The 22,353-nt window shown below is 34.1% G+C and overlaps 1 protein-coding gene across 5 annotated transcripts in view; it reads right to left on the bottom strand.

Annotated features, from left to right (window-relative positions):
- Nucleotides 1-450: 450 nt before the first annotated feature.
- LOC117332860 (zinc transporter ZIP12-like) overlaps nucleotides 451-22,353 on the bottom strand; it is an 86,458-nt gene continuing 64,555 nt past the window's right edge. For 4 of the 5 annotated variants that reach the window (XM_033891912.1, XM_033891913.1, XM_033891915.1 and 1 more), the window contains 8 exons: nucleotides 18,622-18,757; nucleotides 17,200-17,255; nucleotides 16,687-16,707; nucleotides 11,952-12,035; nucleotides 6,684-6,744; nucleotides 5,736-5,888; nucleotides 4,763-4,950; nucleotides 451-4,307 (listed from right to left, as the gene is read on the bottom strand). In XM_033891912.1, the coding sequence (XP_033747803.1) occupies nucleotides 4,182-4,307; nucleotides 4,763-4,950; nucleotides 5,736-5,888; nucleotides 6,684-6,744; nucleotides 11,952-12,035; nucleotides 16,687-16,707; nucleotides 17,200-17,255; nucleotides 18,622-18,757 (825 nt within the window). In that variant the 3' untranslated portion in view covers nucleotides 451-4,181. The remainder of the gene's footprint in view (nucleotides 4,308-4,762; nucleotides 4,951-5,735; nucleotides 5,889-6,683; nucleotides 6,745-11,951; nucleotides 12,036-16,686; nucleotides 16,708-17,199; nucleotides 17,256-18,621; nucleotides 18,758-22,353) is intronic. The other variant, XM_033891916.1, reaches the window with a different exon arrangement.

The raw sequence follows: 22,353 nt of genomic DNA, 5'->3' as shown, positions 1-22,353 counted from the left end.
TTGTTTTAATACATATTTGATTGCTTACATTTTTCTCAGTTGAAAAATCAAAGCAGATTTTTATCATTGCTCTCTCGAAGCCGGAACCGGACATCAGAACCAGGACGCCTTCAGTTAAGATCTGACTAGAGGGCTGATATATGTGGCAGCCCAATAATAACACTTAGTATGCATTATAAGTGGTAGCCACCATACCCTCAATCACATGGAAATAATGTTATATCAGTGGTAGAATCTAATGCTTTACTTGATGAACATATACTGCTTGCCACACAAAAGCATAAAATTGAATTATAAAGTCAAACAGTGCATCTAATGAACACAAGTGAGTGGAAAAAATATTTACAACATTGATAGCTACCTGAAATAATCCCTTGCATAAACTTTAAAATACATAACCGTTGGTACCATATCAAATATACAAAAGAATGTTCTTCAATAGCATTTGTCCCAGTCGCCTGTAGCATAAAGCACTCATTGGCCTAGAGGGGTCAAATGACTTAGCATACCCCTGAAAAACTAGCAGGATACATAAAAAGTACAAAAATGTAACGAAAAGAAGTAACTATGATAGATCAGAAAGATTACTCAGTTGGTCATACTTGTATATGGTCGTTGGTACGAGGGATTGGTTACAGACTACTATATAAATAGGACAATAAGGTATTTCAACTTCATATGAGCAATTTACTGTCATGTCTGAGAAAGAGTATACTTTAAATATGTGTACGAACTGGTTGCGGTTTGAGCATTTTAACCAGTTACTTTCCTAATGTGCACGCTTAAATACACTTGAGGTTAAAGGTAAAGGCTAATTGGTTCAGAGCTCGAAAAGGAGATCGTTCATATGCTTTGCCTCTTGACCGTTCATCAGGTTTGCTTGGTCTAATATATAAAGTTATAATATAAGAACTGTGCAAATGGCAATATTATCAAAGTCCTTTCAAAAGGAAATAAGCATGTTTTTGAAGGGCGGCATGCTATAAAACAAACTCTTTGTTTACAGCAATTACATGGTGAAAACCTGCTATGTAAATATACTGCTGACATATATAAATGAAAACACCAATAACCAAACAAACAAAAAATGATAATTATAATAATTGGAACATGATAAGATGTTAATACATTGTATTGATTGATGGTATCAATTGAGGACGTTAATGAGATATGATATTCTATTGTATCATATAATGCATCATACTTTAAATTATTTAGTAATCATAAATTTAACATGGCGACAATATGGCGCAATGCATCCTCACGTTATGTAAATGTTTTGCAAGTCGCTACAGATGACGCATACTATAGCTTTGCCTTAATCTCTTTGATGATCATGATCAAGCAAACAAGAAAGAGCATATACAAATCTAAAGATAAACTCGAGAAAAGTAAGAAAAAATCTCTGGAATGTATGTACATATATCGTACGGTAATCAGCTTACATTTATTGTCAATATGACTGCATTACATGTGACAGTTTAAATAACGATAACGTCATAGCAATTGTATTCATACAGGCAATACATAACTATCAAATGAGGTTCTGTGATATTTTTATGAAAAATGAGATAAAAGCATTATACACTTTATCTTAAATTATAAGCAAAAATTGCATGATACTTGTAAAACGTTTTGCAAAAAGGAAACATCTCATACAAATCTTATGCATGATCTCCAAGGAGTAAAATTATCAGTAAAGAATTCCAACATAGGTCACAAGTATGAACACAAAATTACATCATTTTCAATTTATACAAATCTAGGGCAATACAAACATTAATGACCTGAACACAGCATATTTACATACGATGTTTAACAGTATGCACGAGATATATGTGCATATGGTCAAAACCACATCAGCACTATTTAGGGGGCAAACTATTTCGCTAAGACAAGGACGGAAAAGATTCCAGGATTTGAAATTCGTTTGTATACGTTTGCTGTACGTTTTAAAATAATATTGTTACTAAAATATGTTCATCTCATTACAATCAAAGCTCGGCTTGAACTTAATACAAAGACAACCACATGAAAAATTGGTCAGAGTTATAGTACAACAGAAAACTATAAGGCGTTAGCATTGGTATCATTCACATGAACTTAGGATTTACTGCATCTCAATGTGTTTAAAAGTTTCTATAGATAGTATGTTGACAATTCCATATCACATTCATTTTCTCCCATTAAATGTTCAAGAGTGTGTAACACTGGGTGACAATGAAAACAAATCGAATAGTCCTTAGTATGACGGACCAGTGACAAAAACTGACATCTTTTATTCAAAAATGCTTTTTAGATTCATAAAAATGGATACAGAAAACAGAATATGATGTATATTACCAAATCATAATTACAAAACTGGAAGGAATCAGTCGAGATTCTTTAACTTAAGTAGTAAAGGAAGTTCAAAAGAAAACCTTTCCTATGGAAAATTTCAAGTTGAGGGATTTTCTTTAAATCTAGGAACGCTGGTGAAACAGGGGCCAGGTCATCAGGGGCCAGGTCATCAGGGGCCAGGTCATCAGGGGCAAGATAAGTTATAAAAAGGATTATCACCAGTTCAGTCATCATATTTGCAGTGTGCGAGTTATATTTAACAAGAGTGACGTGCTGATGTGCAGTGGCTTGGGCAGCCATTAATTTAGAAAGAGAATACTGAAGGGACTCTCGTGATTGTGGATGTATGCTGGGACTTGTTTGGTGTAACGAATCGCTTAAGTGGAGATATGTACGTATCATATAACAGGAGCGCGTCAAGAGACAGAAGATTATGGCGAAGGGTTTTGAGGCCGCCTAGGCCCCAAGAAGCTTTCGAAGAAATGGTCAAAATCTTGCATTTCTTAGACTGCCGGGATTCCATTTCCAACAAAATAAAGCTGTTTTAAGGCACATGTAGTATTTTGTATAACAGCATTTGAGTCCTAGTCGGAATTGAGCGAAAGATCTTTGGGCTACTTCTCTGAAAGAAATAGTGTGTTCTTAGACTATATAAGAGACTATCAATGTAGATTGTATGCGACTAATTGAGAAAACAATAAAAATATGGTATATTATAATCTGTTGTATAATAGCGGTATCATCACAGATGTTATCAAAAGTAAATGTTCATTGTGACCAGAATGAGAAAATGATATGTTAGACATGTGAAAAGACAGGATAGGATTGGCAATTAAACGGCGCTTATAGGCATCAATTATCTTATTCCCGATGGGCGGGGCCTTGAATTTTGTGTCGAAGAACATTTTTTCACTTTATTATTATTACTTTTTGTTTGTTTAACACAAATGTTTATTTCGGTGTGTGATGCATTGCACTCTTTCAAGATTGCGAAGGAGGCGGGATATGGTCTCGATAGTGAGATCTTGGAGAGAAGAGCACTGTTACGAGAGGAACATTTTTGTTTATATTGCTGTTTTTTGTTTTTGTTATTAATTTGGTGAAAACATTAACTTTTGACATCATCGGCAATTTGAGTTCTGAAATTGAAAAAAAATAACCGTGGTCAAAGATATGAGACGACCAATATTTCCGTAGAACAAATCATATTATTCTCGCTCTACACTTTTTCTTATTTTCCTTTTTCTTCGTTTCTCTTAGGAGAGAGTGGCGAACGCCGGGTAGGCTCCCCTTGGATTCGCGCCTGTATAGATAAGTATATGGATGGTTTGGGGTGTAAATGTGCGCGATAATGTTTATTTCGTTGTTTTGAAGTATATAACTTTTTGCATGTTCCCCCTTTATACTAGCTTCAATGTGCTGAATTCTTGAATTCTATACCAAGGCCCGACTTGCTTTGTATCAGAATCTGATAATTTTATACAGTACTAAGTTTCCTGGTGGAGAATAGTATTATATTCCTAAATGGGCCAGATAAATACTCAGTTACTGTGGGTTGGTATTCTTGTGTATGATTGATCAAAACCTTTTAATATCCTATATACATCGGATTAGACCCAACATAATTCTCCTATAAAAACTGAATGTTCTTTACAAAGTGGAATATCACTCGTGTATTTACCTGAATGTCATCACGGAAACACGAAAGAGTTCGTTTACTGTTAATATTGTGAGAAGCTACGTCATTTATGGTAAAATTTAATGCTAGTTTGAAATAAAATTGTTTTTCTTTCCCATTCCTTTTGTGTTCATGAATCAAAGTCTCATGAAGGTTGTAATGATTATATATGTATACTGTCCTCAAATATTGACAAGAGGAGAATAATCAATATTCCGATAATTATTCCAATGTTGTGGTATATAATCGTCTTCAGGCGGCCAGCTCCTGCACTGATAAGCTCTGGAATCTGGAAATATAATCAATCGATCATTAATAAACTATTTTGTTCCTAGAGATCTACATTTTCGTTTACTTTTCATTTTCTTAATTTCAAAGGTTTACGTATACATTAGTGGGAGTGAAATTATTGATGTTTAATTTATGTGTATTAAGTTAAAAACATAATTAGTTAGCTAGATCATATACAAGTTGTCCTTCTTGCTACATTATGGAAAATACTGAGAATCTACCAAGACCCATCTACCGTGTGCAATAACAGCTTTATCTTTGTTTCATCTTACAGTGAAATAATGCTCTTTGACAATTTAGGGTTTTCTTTGACTCTCGATTTTATCAATTATGTTGAATGTCTAGCATAGAATATGCTCAACACTACGACGCAATATTTCTATCGTTTAGGTGTTACCTCCCCTGACTCATACGAAAAACCAATCTCAATTCTTATTAACCCTTGGTCCTTACCATGTCAACCAGTGAGATGTAGAGAAAGAGGCCAGCTGCGATAGAAAAGATCCACTGGCTAGCTCCGACGCCCTTGGATAGCGAGACTCCGATATAGAAACCCAGTAGGGCTGTTAGTGAGGACAGTAGGTTTGCTACCAATGCCATTTTAAAACTCAGTCCATTTTTCATTAAGATAGCAAAGTCACCTAAAACGAAAAAAAAAAAAAAAAAATCATGGCTAAGTCTTCATATAGAATAAGATTGAAAACATTGTCCTCATTAAAAGCAGTGTGTGTAGCATATCTTCTCCCTACAGGCTTACGCCGATTTCAATATACACACATTCTATTATTTCATACAATAACTAACAAAAAAAAAAAAAAAAAAACAGACAATATTTACGTTTCATAGTTTCGAAATTCATTCCAAATACACAGAATATTCCGGAAACATGAATCCATTTATTTATAATGGTTTTAGATGCCATGTTTCTGTAATATTTAGTTGTATGGGGGTAACCGTGATAAATGAGGGTATAAAAGTGCGAGAAAGCATGCAAAAGTGTGTGAAATATTATAATCAATTGCGTTTACCGCGGACGTTCCAGTTAGCAGTGTGTCGTGCATAGCAAAGGACACACCCTCTGGGGTTCTAAGCTTACCTATACATGTATGACATGTTTTAGGACGACTATTTGGTCAGGCTGATGAATGTCTTGGAAGGTAAAATATACTAATACCCTTCAGTAATAATGTGATATGTACAGTATATCTTTCTTGCATGATTAGATATTGCAGTATAAAAATATAGGTCGTTATGTTGTCCTCTTAGAATCGTTATTTATATTTATGACCCTGGATAAATGGCTACATTTGTATTTCAGAGATGTTTGTTATAATGGTGACGTTGTCCGCTCATATAAAGAACAGACAAGAAGATGAATATTTTGAGTTGTTATTCGTCCTGTGACACCAATGTTAGAAACACCTACCGAGTTCCTGTGGTAGCTCGTGACAAATGATCGCCAGAGATGTAGATACACCCTCCACAATGCTGCTGTTGAATGAGGCTGCAACTGCCAGTCCGTCTGTGAAGTTATGTATAGCGTCCCCGAGCACAATCATCACGACTATCGGCTTAACGTCTGTAAAAAGTATCATTATAATGAAATATGTATTCAAATATGTATATCACAAAGAATCAAACCGAAATTAAGTCCGTAATCGGAAATCCGAATTCCGAAAAATCTTTCTCTGTTGTGATCAACGTTCAATGATTTCCTGTTTATTTTTGGAGAACTGAAGGGGGAGTTGATGTTCTCGCTTGTAAGTGTTAATCAAGTGCCAATAATACTCAGAATACTATGGTTTTTCCAAACTTTACTATATGAATGGTATCATGAATTATTCTCGCAACGGATAAGTTAATGATTCAATAACGACAAAACGTACCTTAATTAGAAACTATCATTATAAATAGAATATGAGGACACATACTGGATTATCATAGTAACAGAAATTATCAATGCCTAAAGCAGCAAAACCTTATTTATTTGTGAAATCACCCGATACGTCCTTTTCCATTCAAATGACGTTAAGAGGTATGTTGATTGCATTGCAATAAGAACTCAACAAGCACTTGTCACCCTTTAACAGATAAGCATGGGTGTAATGGCGTTAACATTTCTAAAATGTAAGGAGGGGTTCAGGGAAGCAATTTAAAATCAAACAAATAGTTAACTATTGATGAGAATTCCGAGTGAACAGCTCTTTATTATTATCTCAGTAAACCTTTTTGTTCCCTCGTCTTTTACAATGATATAACTACTGTGACTTGATGTAGCATTGCATTCTATTTGAATATGCTTCGGTTTATCAGAGTTTGCTTGTGTACACACCAAAAACATTTCATTGTGTCTCTTCCATAAGAGTATACCTACAGCTAAATGGTTTCTTCTTCTTTGCTACCGAAGTTTCCGTCGTGGCTGGCATATGATGGTTCTGAAAAGTAAGGTGTGTGTTGAATACAGAGTATTACCAATGATTGAGTTTAGAAAAGAGTAAAAATAAAACCGATGTAAGTATCATGAGGGTTTCAATAACTTACTCAAAAACACTAATGTACATTTTCATTTAAAGGATCGGATTGACAATTAATATTGTTTAATGATATTTCATATTTTGACTATCGATAAATTATTGGTTGCGCATATCAATGTTTTTTTTATTGTTTGAAATATGGATGTATTTGACAGAAATAACTTATCTAAAGTGCAAATATCCTCACGTTGGGGGATATCCTGGTTTTATGATAAAATACTTTATCACCAAATATTTATTTTGAGTTCTTCATTTAAGCAAAACATGTCTGTAAAAGTCAAAAGCAGGAGAGAAAATGAGTGTTTTTTTATATAGAGATATGGTCTTAAATACAGTCTTTAGGGAAGATTTGACTATATTCTATCCTATTTTTTCCCTATGATTTTCTTCTTTAATGTTACCCGCGTATATGTTTATGCTGTAACATTACTGTACATATTATGATTTACTGATTTAAAATTGATACAGAAATATTGTAATATCATAACATCATACTTTCTAAACAGATTTCACCTGATCCATTTGAGCGTGTTTTTACACAAGATACATGTATATGATTTGCAACAAAATGAAAAAAAAAGTTCCTTTTGTGTAAACCCAGAACCTTTGATGTCTTAAGCATACATGGCGAATACACATTTTGATAAAACTCTTCAGATTTGAACAATAGCATTTTCTCTTAAGTCGTAAAAATGTTAAAATAGGATCTCACTCCATACATAAACCAGTTCTTACATAAGTAACACAAGAAATTAATATTATCGCTAATGTACATGGCATGTATATTTGTAATACAGCAAAGATAAAACGTTAATAGAACATATATCAATTAGACCCAGAGACGAAATAATGCAGATTATAATCTATGAATATAGGTCAGTTATAGTGACGACCTAGATACAAATGTATACAAGGATGTATATAAATGTATATACAAATATATCACAGGTAAGCTGGTTTATTAATAGCCCCATCAACATTGGTTTGACCATAACGGAGATCACCTGACCAGCACTAAGCTAGGGTTACTAGGTATCAGTATTTTCACAACTAGATGCGATGTTCAAATTAAGAAAGATTTTTGGAGAAAATCAAAATATCTCATCATTATTATAAAAAAAAACAAAAAAACATTTGTGTAACCAACAACACCGATGCAGCTATCACAGGAACATTTTAAGCCGACCTTTCCGTCACATAGAAAATGAAACAAGAGGCCCAGGGGCCTTAACGGTCATCTGACTCTAAATTAAAGACCCTTATACTATTGTAGTATGCATTCTCTGTAGCAGGTTTAGTGGCACTGTTGGGCATGGTGGCCATCTTGGATTTCTGACTGACCCAAATAACAACACTTGGCCAGGACCATCTCAGGATAATTTCTGGCAAGTTAGAGCTGAATCCCACTGGTGGAATTTGAGAAGAAGTTTGAAATAGGTGTTGTTCATTATACCATGATTGTGCAATCATGTTAAAAACTGGCCGCCGTTGCTGTCATGTCAAAGTTTTTACGATGCCGAAAAATAACAACACTTTGTTGACTCTCCTTCCTTAACAACTTCACCAATTTCCAGCTCAATGGCACCAGTGGAACTGGAGAAGAAGTTTAAAATGTGTTTTTCAAAATGGCTGCCATAGCGGCCATCTTGGATTTCTGACCGACCCGATAAATAACAACACTTGGTCAGGACCAACTCAGGATCATTTCTGATAAGTAAGAGCTGAATCCCACTGGTGTAAATTGAGAAAAAGTTTAAAATAGATGTTGTACAGAAGAACCATGATTGCGCAATCATGTTACAAAATGGCCCCAATGGCTGCCATGTCAAAGTTTTTATGAGTCCGAAAAATAACAACACTTTGTTGGCTCTCCTTCCTTAACATCCTCACCAATTTCCAGCTCAATGGCACAAGTGGAACTGGAGAAGAAGTTTAAAATGTGTTTTTCAAAGTGGCTGTCATGGCGGCCATCTAGGATTTCTGACTGACCCGATAAATAACAACACTTGGTCAGGACCATCCAAGGATCATTTCAGGCAAGTTTCAGCTCACTCTCACCAGTTGACCTTGTGAAGAAGTTTCAAATGTGTTTTCAAAATGGCGGCTGTGGCGGCCATCTTGGATTTCAGACTGACCCGAAAAATAACAACACTTGGTCAAGACCATCTCTGGATCATTTTTGGTAAGTAAGAACTGAATCCCACTAGTGGAATTTGAGAAGAAGTTTGAAATAGGTGTTGTTCAGGAAAACTATAATTGCGCAATCATGTTACAAAATGGCCGCCGTTGCTGCCATGTCAAAGATTTTACGAAGCCGAAAAATAAAAACACTTTGTTGGCTCTCCTTCTTTAACATCCTCACCAATTTCCAGCTCAATGGCACCGGTGGAACTTGAGAAGAAGTTTAAAATGTGTTTTTCAAAATGGCTGCCCTGGCGGCCATCTTGGATTTCTGACTGACCCGATAAATAACAACACTTGGCCAGGAACATCTCAGGATCCTTTTTGGTAAGTAAGAACTGAATCCCACTGGTGGAATTTGAGAAGAAGTTTGAAATAGGTGTTGTTCAGGAAAACCATTATTGCGCAATCATGTTACAAAATGGCCACCGTTGCAGCCATGTCAAAGTTTTTACGAAGCCGAAAAATAAAAACACTTTGTTGGCTCTCCTTCTTTAACATCCTCACCAATTTCCAGCTCAATGGCACCAGTGGAACTGGAGAAGAAGTTTAAAATGTGTTTTTCAAGATGGTTGCCCTGCCGGCCATCTTAGATTTCTGACTGACCCGATAAATAACAACACTTGGCCAGGAACATCTCAGGATCCTTTTTTGTAAGTAAGAACTGAATCCCACTGGTGGAATTTGAGAGAAGAAGTTTGAAATAGGTGTTGTTCAGGAAAACCATGATTGCGCAATCATGTTACAAAATGGCCGCCATGGCTGCCATGTCAAAGTTTTTATCAACTCGAAAAATAACAACACTTTGTTGGCTCTACTTCCTTAACATCCTCACCAATTTCCAGCTCAATGGCACCAGTGGAACTGGAGAAGAAGTTTAAATGTGTTTTTCAAGATGGCTGCCATGGCGGCCATGGATTTCTGACTGACCTGATAAATAACAACACGTGGTCAGGACCATCCCAGGATCATTTCAGACAAGTTTCAGCTCAATCTCACCAGTTGAACTTGAGAAGAAGTTTCAAATGTGTTTTCAAAATGGCGGCTGTGGCGGCCATCTGGGATTTCAGACCGACCCAAAAAAAAAAAAAACACTTGGTCAGGACCATCCCAGCATCATTTCAGGCAAGTTTCAGCTCAATCCCACTGGTGGAACTTGAGAAGAAGTTTGAAATGTGAAAAGTTTACGCACGGCGGACGGCGGACGGCGCACGACAACGGACGAAACATGATGACCTAATAAAAACTGAACAAAAAATATTCAAAGCTAAGTTGTTTCGCCACTGTCAGTTGAGCTTATTGAGCTCTAATTGAAAAGCAATGTAAAAGCTTCAAACTTTCGCAGATATCATATATTCATTAAAACAATCCATTAGATTATAATATTATATACTACATTGAACGTGTTATGAAATGCAGATTGAAACATGCACGATTAAATGTTTGTGAAGTATAAAAAAAAATAGCAAGAAAAAAGCACAAACGACAGTAAAATAATGACACAGAGCCATTTGAATAGTGTAGAAATCAATTATGACGGATAAAATTGTAAAAACTCTTTCCTATTTTTGAAAATGCCATTGTTAGCTTAATTGATAAGATTCAAGAAGAAAACCTAAGCCGGCTAACTTACTTAAGATCCTGTATATATGAAGGCATGACTGCAATGTCAAAAGAGGTACAAAATCTACTTTTGTATGTATGGACAAAAAACATAATTGATGTACTAAATATAAACACACATTGGTCATTCGTTGCGCCTAGAGATTTTTATCGGACGATTTATAACATAATGGTTGGTCTTGACACTGCCGGAAAACTCCTTAAAATGTCTATGTACGTTGAAAGTGCTAGATTTATGATATGGGCTATAAAAGAGCATTACGCCTTTGTACGTTAATAGTGCTAAATGTATGATATGGACTATAAAAGAGCATAACGTGACAAGTCAACATCACACTGTGTAATATATTCTTAATGTTTCATAATGAAACACTAAAGCATCATCGAAAGCGCCATCACATAATTGATTATTGTTTAGATCAGCTTGATTACGACAAAATGATCAGTCAGTAATATAACAAAAAGCATGCAGTAAATATTCGGAAATGTATATTTCAATACGGAAACAATTATACAAAAATCGAGACGTTTATTCATAATTTAGAAAATTCAACTGTTTTGACTTCAATTTTTGCCTTAATGTATTTTCACCAAATAAACAAGATTAGGTTCGCTCAAAAATTATTTGCTATAAACAGTAAATGTATAATGTTTCAAAATGTGTCAGGATTTATTGTGGATTGTACATTGAACTGTACTAAATTATGGCAGATAAATGTTTCATTACTGGAACATTATTTTATTTAGTGACATATATCTACCCATTTTACTATGCATATTTTATAGTAAAAAGCCCGAATTCTCATACTAGATAATCTCATTTTAAGCCATGATAGTCCATAACACAGACAATATGTTTTTCCTGATATAAGTTTTGCAAATAATCTTGCAAAATTTTAATTTTCTTTTAATTATCATTTTTCTACATAACAACCACTTAATAATTGTTTCAAAGTATTGATCATTGAAATCTTTAACTCGAAATCGATGATGTGAGAGTTTGATAATAGAACTTTGCATTGAGATACTTGAAAAAATACAGGAACATGGTTCAAATGACCCCCATTAGAAAACATTATCGGCCCCTCGTGCTCGAGAAAAACTTAAAAAACTTTTTTTCTCTCGTCATTGTCCAGCAATTTCCAATATTTTGCACACACAATTACAACAAAGACAAGAGGAATATATCATTATTCAATAATGCAATGTTACGTTTTAGTGTAGTGATTATGTATTTAAAAGGTATGAGTATTATCTGAAAAAGATGTTGAAACCAAACTTTAGGAAAATGTTAATCCACTCACCCCATCAAGCTTATAGATCGTCTCGAGTTTTTGCTCACTGATCCCATTGCCCACGCCGTCCATATCCTCTATCTTTGGACTTTTCTACAAATAGAGAAATATTTGTCATTTGTTTCGGTCAATATTTCTGTTAAACGCATAAGGTGACCGTACCCAAATCGGATCAGTACCAAAATCGGATCACAATGTTTGTAAACTATCAAATTACGAGTCACAATAATAAATATTTCAAAGTGTTGAGTATTATTACGTTGTTCATATTGTGTTTCCACATAAAAAATCTAGAGTATGTAAATTCTTTCCTTAATACGAATTCCATTATCATTCTTAAATAATGGCGTGGTTACAAAAAAATGTTCATTTGAAATATACAACTTTGAAAAATGAGGTCCGTGATCCGTTTTTGGTACTGACATTTGGGGAAAGCGGAAGTGCTAATTGGCGACGTCGGAGCGCTCAAAACAATTCACGCGAGCTTGCAACATACTTCGATATTCTTCTTTTGATATAACCATAAATATATCTACTTCATCTTCTGAAACAAATGAATAGCATGCGTGTTTGGTGATCTGATTTGGGTAGTGTCATTTAAGGATGTTAGATATCCTCACAAAAACATCGTCTGTTTTGATTGATAAAACTGCATGATGTGTCATGAACAAACGTTTGAATTTTTTGATGTAACACCAGAAATGCTTATTATATATGTTTAAAACTGGTAGTTAATTACTATCGATAAGTAATGAGTTGGCGGAAAACAATCAGCAATATCTCCTTACGATTAAGACAGTTAACAAAGCAATGGAAGGGATCTTTTAAAATTCACATTTCACCTGAGAGTCGTTGTACTGAGAACTGAACATATATTTTCACGTGAATATCGTAGATACTTCGACTATGAGAAAGTCGATCGATGACAAATAATTAATCTAAACATATAGTGACTTCACACGACATTTTTTCATTTGACTCGCCATTTTACAAAATAATTTGATAGCTTGAATTATTTATATTATAATCAGGTTTTATGTCCAAATAGAGTTTAGTTTGTTAAAGCATTAATCCTTTTATCCTTATCAAGAACAACTTTGAATACAAATATGATAACATAATCTAACTCAAAATCGATCAAACGAAGGCGAAATATGAACATAATTCTAGATGGAAACCCTTGAAACAGTACAAGAGGAATAAGACAATGCGTTCATTTATAGGCTATAAGCATTACAGGGAAGACAGGATGATAGCGTTACTTTTACTTGCGACACAAAGCTGCAAAAGATTAAGTAGCATTAGTAGCACAATAACAACAACAACAACAACAACAACATTTACTTCCTCCACTGCACCTGCCGGTTTTAAATTTTTAAAGTAAGTACACTCTGGCTCCGGCTGGGCGAGCGAGAAAGACAGGCATTAATTAGAAGGTGTATGTTTTTCAAGATGGATTACTTAAGTTCATGATATTTTTTTAATGACAATGGCATTGTTCGACTTGTTATGAATGAAAACATCGATAAACTAAATAGCCAAACAATAAGTCGACTGATGTTAAAAAGATCAAAGTGTTAAGATGACAAATCAAAGTGCCAAGACCACACAAAGGTGCTGTGCATGAGGGAATGAAATACAGGAGAAAAGCAAGTAGTATATCAATATAAGATGGTATGTAATGAGAAGATTGGTTTTTTCTTTCTTAAATTGCATTCCTGACTGTTTTACTGATGATAATACTCTTTTATAAAATGTTGCTTACTGTAAAAAGGATGTGGTTGCGTTAAAGTATCGCAAGTGTTAAGATGACAAATCAAAGTGCCAATGCCACTCATAGGAAGAGCGTATGAAATACAGAAGAAACGCAAGTAGCATATAAATATATAATTGCAGGAAATAAGAAGACATTTGTAATTACATTCCTGATTGTTTTACGGATCATTATCCTATGTCATTTTAAGGATTTTTGTTTACTTTAAAAAGGCTCTGGTTGCGTAAAAGTTGTGATGAACAGTGAATAATTACGTTTTTAACCCTCACTTGAATTGACATTCAATAAAATTTTTTCAGTTTAATTCTTAGATCAATTAATCCGTGATGTCAGTCATGTTTCTGGATAAACCACATCGCGATTCCCTGTGTATAAGATTCCTGTGAATTACTCTCACAGTATATTTTGGTTCCCAAGTTTTTAAATTGTACTCAATATTTACAGTTTTTTTCTCTCTGTGTATTAACTGATCTGTACCACGATTAAATACTTAACAACTTTCGTGAAGAAAATTGTCTCGGATATTTAATTTGTTCCTGATCAATGGGCCTACCTTATCTGTTCCGGTAACTGGTTGAATAGCACGTTCATGTAATACACTTTGTACAAGCATTTCACCATCGACTGATTTAAAACATGCAACCACCTAATTGTTATCGGAATCTCTCTTGTAGAAACAATTTCATGTTAGGTTTCACCTAAAAATAACTTTAACTAGCTCAACCAGCACGGCCATTTTTATGTGGCCTATTTCTTGGAAATGATGAACCTATCAGAAGTATTCTACAATGTACTCCCATTTTAAGCATGGATGTAAAAACAATCGGAGATTTCACTTATCGATTTCAAATTGAAAAATCCCAGATTAAAAACAATATTCGACGGACGAGGGCCATTTTTATCAACCAAAGAGCTCGATGTGACTTTCCAATGTCGCATCAACTATATGAAGAATGTAAAAAAAAAATCTTCGCGGAAGGATATATAATTGTCTAGTGTGTTGCTAGCGTTTTTTGAGAAAACAAATATTACCGGTCCCATCCTGAACTCATTGGGATTTATCGTAGAAATAAGCGACATCTTGATTCCCCCGAGAGTTCCGCAAGAATTCGTTCTAGCGAAATTTAGCGATGATCGCCTAAGGTGGTTGTTTCAAAGAACATAAAGTCTCAAAGGGCCATGAATATCGATAAATAAGGGTTTGTCTAACCAATAAAGTGTACGTCCTACGTTGAACGCTTATTGAATAAATTTGCCGAACTGGAGATAATTGATATTTATATTTTTGAAACATTTGATCCTTAATACAGAACAATCAGGGACAGGTATACGTTTTTCTAAAAAAAATAGTTGGAAGTATGCCAAGTCGATGTAGGCAAATTGTGCATGAAAATGGTAAAATTCCCTTTCCAAAACGATAAATTACTTCGTCAAACGTTTTTGCAATCTTTTAATGATAGCATAAATCTTACATCAAATGATTGCGGAAACAATTATAATCCTCATTTGTATGTGATAACAGCTGTTTTATTCAATTCATGCATATGTTATTATAAAATATGACACGGAATGCGATAAATACTTCACGAGTGCAGTAAAATAATAAGCATATTTTAGAATGCCATTTCCTTTATATGCTCTAAATGACAATGCTCATATTTAGGTCATTATTCAAAAATAAATTATGATAAATGAAGCTGAATACTAGTTTACTACCTACACACGTGGACCTTAACTGCTTTGTGAAAGAAAAAAACTGTTTTACCTATTATGTACTTTATCTTCAAAGATGGGTTCCCGCATATTTACGCTCGGTTGTGGATCCCGTGACAATATTGGATAATTTATATTTGTCCTCAATTGCCTCAGCATGAGTTGCTTCAATACCAAATTTAGAGAGGAACTCGCAGTGCAATAAAATGAAAATACTTTATCTCAGATCTAAATAGGTATCCGCCTTCCATGCGCTTCTGTAAATCTACTATAATGACATTTCCTTCTGAGACTTTCTAACGAACAGTTCAAAACTATTCACCTTTTGCATTATGTGCTGTACGTATACGTGTACAAGTTATGACCCTGGGTTCAGTAATACTGGAACTACATGAACATATAGAAGACGTGAGATACAAATCATACAAACTTTGTTGAATTGATTTAAGATGCCACTTAGGGACTGTTTAAAGTTGTTAACTTAGCTTTAAAGATACGCTTTATCGAGGTTATTCCAAACCAAAAACGTGTCAATGAAAAGAAAGTTTTGTACATGGATGTATCTGCATATATTTAGCAGGTGTCAATTTGTTGACTGATCTCTCGATTAAACTGCGTTCTGCCAGGGATTTCTCCCTGAGTCCTACCAAGCACGCGCTATTGGATAGAAAACCTTGGTTACCTGTCTATACATGTCTGTACTTTATTCGTGTGTTTGGTTGGACCGGGAAAATACATTATGCGTTAGGGATTCATTTGTGTCACGTGAATGTCCAAATATGGTGCTGACAAACGAAGCTGGCGGTTATATGCAGGACATAAGTAATTAATAAAAAAAAATACATAAAAACATGTTTCTTTATTTGGAACAAAACGTAAGCGCGGAATCGACTGAACAAAGTTTTAACATCTATGTGGCATTGATATAAAGAAAACATCAGAGAAAAAGGAGGAAAATCTAAATCAATATCGATAACACCAGGGCAACATAAGATAAACAAATCTAGATTTGTATGGAGATCCTTAAGAAACGTAAAAGGAGAATAAGACCAGGTGTTCCAGAAGAGCAAGCATATTACCAAGTGAAAAGATTTAGTTCACAACGTATACCACGACATCAACAAACGAAAAAGAAAAAGAAAGAATCATAACTGCTGTATGGCAAAGCTTCAATATAATCTTACCGATTTTCGATACAACCAAATTATAAGTCACCATTGATATGATGTCATGGTTGTAACCAGTGCTTTTACTCACCGTCAGATGTGTGTAATCATTCTGTTTTAAACAAGCAAAAGCGGTAATACAATTATGAAAAATCAGCAAGCAACTTACGCAATGTGCAAGGCACATTGAATTTTATTTGGCTAGGTAGTAAAATGTTACAAGCTTATTAATCTTGGTGCGCTCACATTTAAGGCGCATACCTGCATTTCAACAGTTTAAAGCTATACTGAATTGGCGCAGTTATAGTACTTGATGCAAAAAACAATATACCGACATTTGAATTAACGTAACCATAATCCAGCGGATGATTTACAAGGCAAAAAAGCGCTAAAATAACATTACTCTGGAAATAAATACGTTCACAACATTCATGCTGCATTCTTACTAGAAAGATGACTGATCTAAAGCACTACCCTTTATCATCTAGAAGCCGATTGTAGATATTGGGGAATTGTTTTTACTGATATTGACAGATTCTATTCGAGAATCGTGTAATTGTAACTAATAAAAGTGACTAATTAAAACAAAACTGTATATACTTACTCCTCTTGCGTGTAAAGACGCCATGATGACCTCCAGTATGTAAAATGCATAAATACCTGTTAAAACAAATGTATTGATGAAGGTAGGAAAATCGACATATGCACTGCAAACATAAGCCCTGATAGTAAAAGACATTACTGATCGGCATCTGAAACCACGTCTATTAGAGTTTGTTTAGTTTCTTATGCATATGCTAAAAATTCTTTGAAAATTTCTCAAATACTAATATTACTAAATACAATACATATATCTTGCTGAGGAATTTCATTTTCTTTAGGATATGTGTAAAGATCATTGCAATAATGGAATTAATTTCACGTGTATCTGACAAAATCATATTTGCATGGCCTTTTTGGAACTCTTTATTTAACCTCATATCAAATTCATTCCAACGCTGCATATGTGTTTGAAAGAACTGGTGCATATATGACATTCTTAATTTCCAATACAGTTATTCTATAATTACACAGAAATATTAAAGAACTGTAGTAATTCTACCTTAAATCAACCAATCGAGGACAAAGTATAGAAAACGATATCATTGTATAAAAAGTACTGAAAAATACGGAATAAAACTACTTAAATGCATGAAGATAAAATTCACAATTCAAAACGGTATGCGGCTAGTACTGTAGTAAGGATACAAACAATCTATTGTGCAAACAATGTCATGTTTTCGCACATGAGCCCCAGTGATGCAAACAAAACCAATAAGCATGTCTTCTTGTATATCACATTAGAAAGTAATTTTCCCTCAGGCCATTAAATACCGTACTTTTTTACGAAAAGATATCACTCATCATTTATAACAAATATGTGTTTAGAGCGTGAGTTCGAACAATACTGCTTTTGGACACAAATATAGAAAAAAGTGATACTTTGCATGCAGTTGTTCGTAAAACTCATGAAGCGTAGACTTAGTCCAAGGACGATATATAAAGCCGTGGACTACATCGTTGGTGGGGTTATGCTGTTAATTTTATATGAAAAGAGTCTAAAGTATAACTTCAGATCAATATATATGTTTTTTTCATATCTATGCTTATAGATCAATGGACTCGGTGTCGAACAAAGTTATTTATAAATTGGTAGTTTTGTATGGTGGTTCGTTCATTGACATGAATTAATCGATCAATTTTAGAAAAGGTGATCTCATAAATGATAAGGTTTTGAATTGCTTGATGATATTTGTGAAACTTTGTGAATTGAAATGGAAGTTTAGACAGGTAGAGATTCTAATTAAAATGTGTTTTTCCCCGCTCTTATTCGGTATCACTGATTTAAGACGTACCAGTCATACATAACGCATTATCCATGTCATATTCTGCATTGTATGAGTAGTTCATTCCCGACGTGTTCACAGTACACATACCTAATTTACATAACAAAGCGATGTATTTATGCTACGTATTCTCATTTTACCTGTCAACACGATGAGACAGTACCAGACATAAGGCTCCACGTGTATTTCATCGTCATGATCATCGTGATCATCGTCATGTGTGTCGTTAGCCCCATGTCCATCTTCCTCGATGTGGTGGCTGTGTAAGGAAAGCGCCTACAATAAAAATATCACATGAAAATACAGGTTTTAAATCGTGATTCATCTAAGGTGTATTAAGAGCATGATAACGTTAATTTTCCAATTGTTTCCCTTTCTAGTTTGCAACATTCCTGCATTCCCTACATACAGTGTTTAAATGTTTCTATTGAAACGTTATCCATGGGCTTGTTTTCATTGTCACAATTTCTGCGAGCGATGTTGACTACTGAAAGAGAAGTTGACTACACAAGGTTTTGAGAGAAGCAGGTTGTAAAGCCCATGAGAAAGTTTAATGGTCTACATCACGAAAATATTCTATCCGTATTTCCCTATAATACATGAGTCAGACATGATTATATACCCAGTGATTCCATTTTCTACCACTGAAATTGTCATTCTTTTGTGATGTTCATATATTGATGTTTTAAAGTATACATATAATATATCAAAGATGCCTATTTGCATTAGTATATAAAAGAAAAAGAAAATAAAATCTTACATAAGTTTGCATACTTCCGCTGTTATTATACATTTTGTATATGAATATAATTTGCATTGAAAATCAGTTTTCAATGCATGCGTCTACTGGACTATACAAACTAAAACGTGAACCTCGAAGAAATGTAGATGTGAAAACAAAATAGTAATTCTAACTATAAAAAAAGGGCAAAATATAAACAAGATATAAATATAAACCGATATGTGCAAAGAGAAGAAAATCATGTGTTCCGGAAGCGTTAACGCCTTCTGTCTAAATGTCAACACACACCAAATATCTAGTGTAAAATCCTTGTCATAGCCATCCCTCAAACTGAGAATCAGGGTAGTGATATCGGAACCACCAGGTATATATACACAGAACGACACCAGGTATGTATTCACAGAACGAACATCGAGTTTCATAGCGCAAATAGAAGTTCAACACTTCCAAATGATATAAGTTTTTAGAGATGCAGCGTTTTTGTAATATTTATACAATTTTAATTGCATGTGGACATTTTATACCGTTCATAAGCACTTATTACAAATAATACTAAATTAAACGTACGAACTACCGACAACTGAAAGAAGAAAAAAAAAGATTGTTTTATATGCCAGTTTTATTCGTAACATATATTTGCTATTAAAGCACTTATCATGTGTCATGATTTTGTCACTTATTAAGATTGATACATCAAAAGTTGTTTATCTAGAAATAAAATATACACGTATGACAGTTTTAATTGTTACAGTAATAACTATCATAATTAAGTTAGGCCATAACAATATAATGTAACAATATGGCATGGCGTATAAATACTTAAATAAGCGAAAACACGTTTACATAATTAAAAATAAGCAGTCACAGTTGTATTTCTATGTAAGCATCAAGCATATTTTAATTTTAGACTTATTTGTACATTTATAAAATAAGCAACAGCATATGACCTTATCATATAAACGGTTCTAAGGCATGATAATAGATAATATAATAATAATTCTATAATAATTTATAACAATAATTATATTTGATCGAAAAGTAAATGCATGAAAACAAATATTTCCAGATTAAAATATGTCGCCGGAATGAATTTGTTGCACAAAATATAGGGACTTTTACATGTTATTATGAAGTTTGACTCTGTGTGACCGGTTGTGTTATTGCCCTTAACCCACTTAACATTCATTTCAGATCATGTATCATGACGCTCACAATGAAAGAGTCAGACTACTTACATTCTTTATTTCCTCTCTTAGAAGATATTATGTCAATCAAACACTATAAATGTTACATTTCAATCAAAATTGATATAAGTATATAGTTTATCAAACATTAAGATTCGATTACCATTAAGTTTTCCCATTCATACTTAATTCCACATTACATCGATCTCCCAGAAGAAAAATACAATGATTTTTGTCATTTAAGTTTGTGAGAAAACATATAGGAGGGAATTTGTTTGAAACAAGCACTTTAATAAAAAAATAATTCAACATAATTAACAAAGTACACGTCACACTCAAAGAAGAATGAATATTTCAGCCTTTCTATTAAATTCCACATGCATACGGATTTTGTCTCAATTCTAGTATGGGATTGATTCCCTGCTTACAATGTATGGTAGCATATCTAAATTATTCCTCTTCTGTATAGTCTTTGCCTCTAGTGCAAATAGTAAAACTGTCACACATCATTTTTATTATCCAGCATTATTTTGGCGGTACAAATACGTTTGTTAAAAGGACTCACACAACTAAATCAGCCAATCAGCTGGCGTTTCACCTGAACCAAGTCCCTGAGGAAAATGTGTTTCTTAGGTTTGTAGCTGTTTTCCTGAGTAAATAACATATGGAATGGGTACTTTCTATATACGAGAATAAAGTGTAGGGTCTTGAGGTTTGGAAAGTCAAAAATATACACTCCTACTGAAAATAGAATGTCGTAGGATTCGAGCTGTAAAAAGGCGGGAATTCCCCAGGTGGGGGTACCCCATTGTACTGTTAATGTCAGGGTTACTGTCTTTCGAGTACCCCTGTGCTCTAATATGCCATTAAAACTATACAATAACAACATTTATCCAATAGAAAAAACTTCAAACTTTAATTTGATATATGTTTCACATCATTTGAACAACAAACGAGCGAATAAAGGGATGGGGTCACTAGTAATAACATATAGTAAATTATTTAGTTGTGTGAGTCCTAACAATCAACTATGAATCTTCTTTATTATACTTCTTGTTGTTTTTCATATATAATAGTGTGTGAACCCTTATGGGCACGACATTTAAATCCTGCCAATCGAAATTCAACAGGTGTCTACACGCGGCATACTTTGTACAATGTCAAAATGTTGCTCAAATTACCTACGTTATTACGTAGCGACAAACTTCACACACATATATACATTCCTCATCAAGGTGTAATACGTTAGTTAACATATATCTTAATCAAGATATCATGACCTGTCAAACTGTTATAATGCTACGGTATACTCATGGCAGGCATTGTTGTCGCGTAGGCATATACATGTACATTTACCAATGGCACTTAGTAAATTTTCTTTATAACAATCGATGAAAATAAAAGCTCGGCAAAAAGTACATAGCAACATGTTATAAAAATTACTTAGTTTCTAATTTTTCCTTTTATTCCAAACACGGAAATTAACATGGATAATTAATGAACTAAGTCAAAATGTCATGAAATTGCATAGTTTGTATAGTGTTTAAAACAACTTATGAAATTAATACTAGCAATAGGAAGTGCACGTCAAAAACTGAAATTGTAAATGACAGCTTCTTGTAAGGTGTACGTAGATGACTGTCCTTATGGTCTACTGAAAAAAGTTGTCTTATAATACACATGATCTGAAAGACTAAACACAAACATGTATATGACCAGTAAACTATACAAATACGTCCACGCCCCGGGCGTTATGCCACACGTAGCGGTCTATATATGGCACTTAGGATTTCATATGTCATGTTTCAGAATAGTCCATCACTCTCGTTTTCCTAGTCTACTGTTGAGGATAAAACTCTTTGCCAATAAAATGATCGTTTAAACTCCACATCCACAGGACATTGTTTCACTCGGCATTTTAGCTGAAATATCCTGTATTCCAAGTT

The sequence above is a fragment of the Pecten maximus genome, chromosome 8 (genome assembly GCF_902652985.1).
Source record: "Pecten maximus chromosome 8, xPecMax1.1, whole genome shotgun sequence".
NCBI lineage: Eukaryota > Metazoa > Mollusca > Bivalvia > Pectinida > Pectinidae > Pecten > Pecten maximus.
This window is presented reverse-complemented; position numbering and strand designations above follow the sequence as displayed.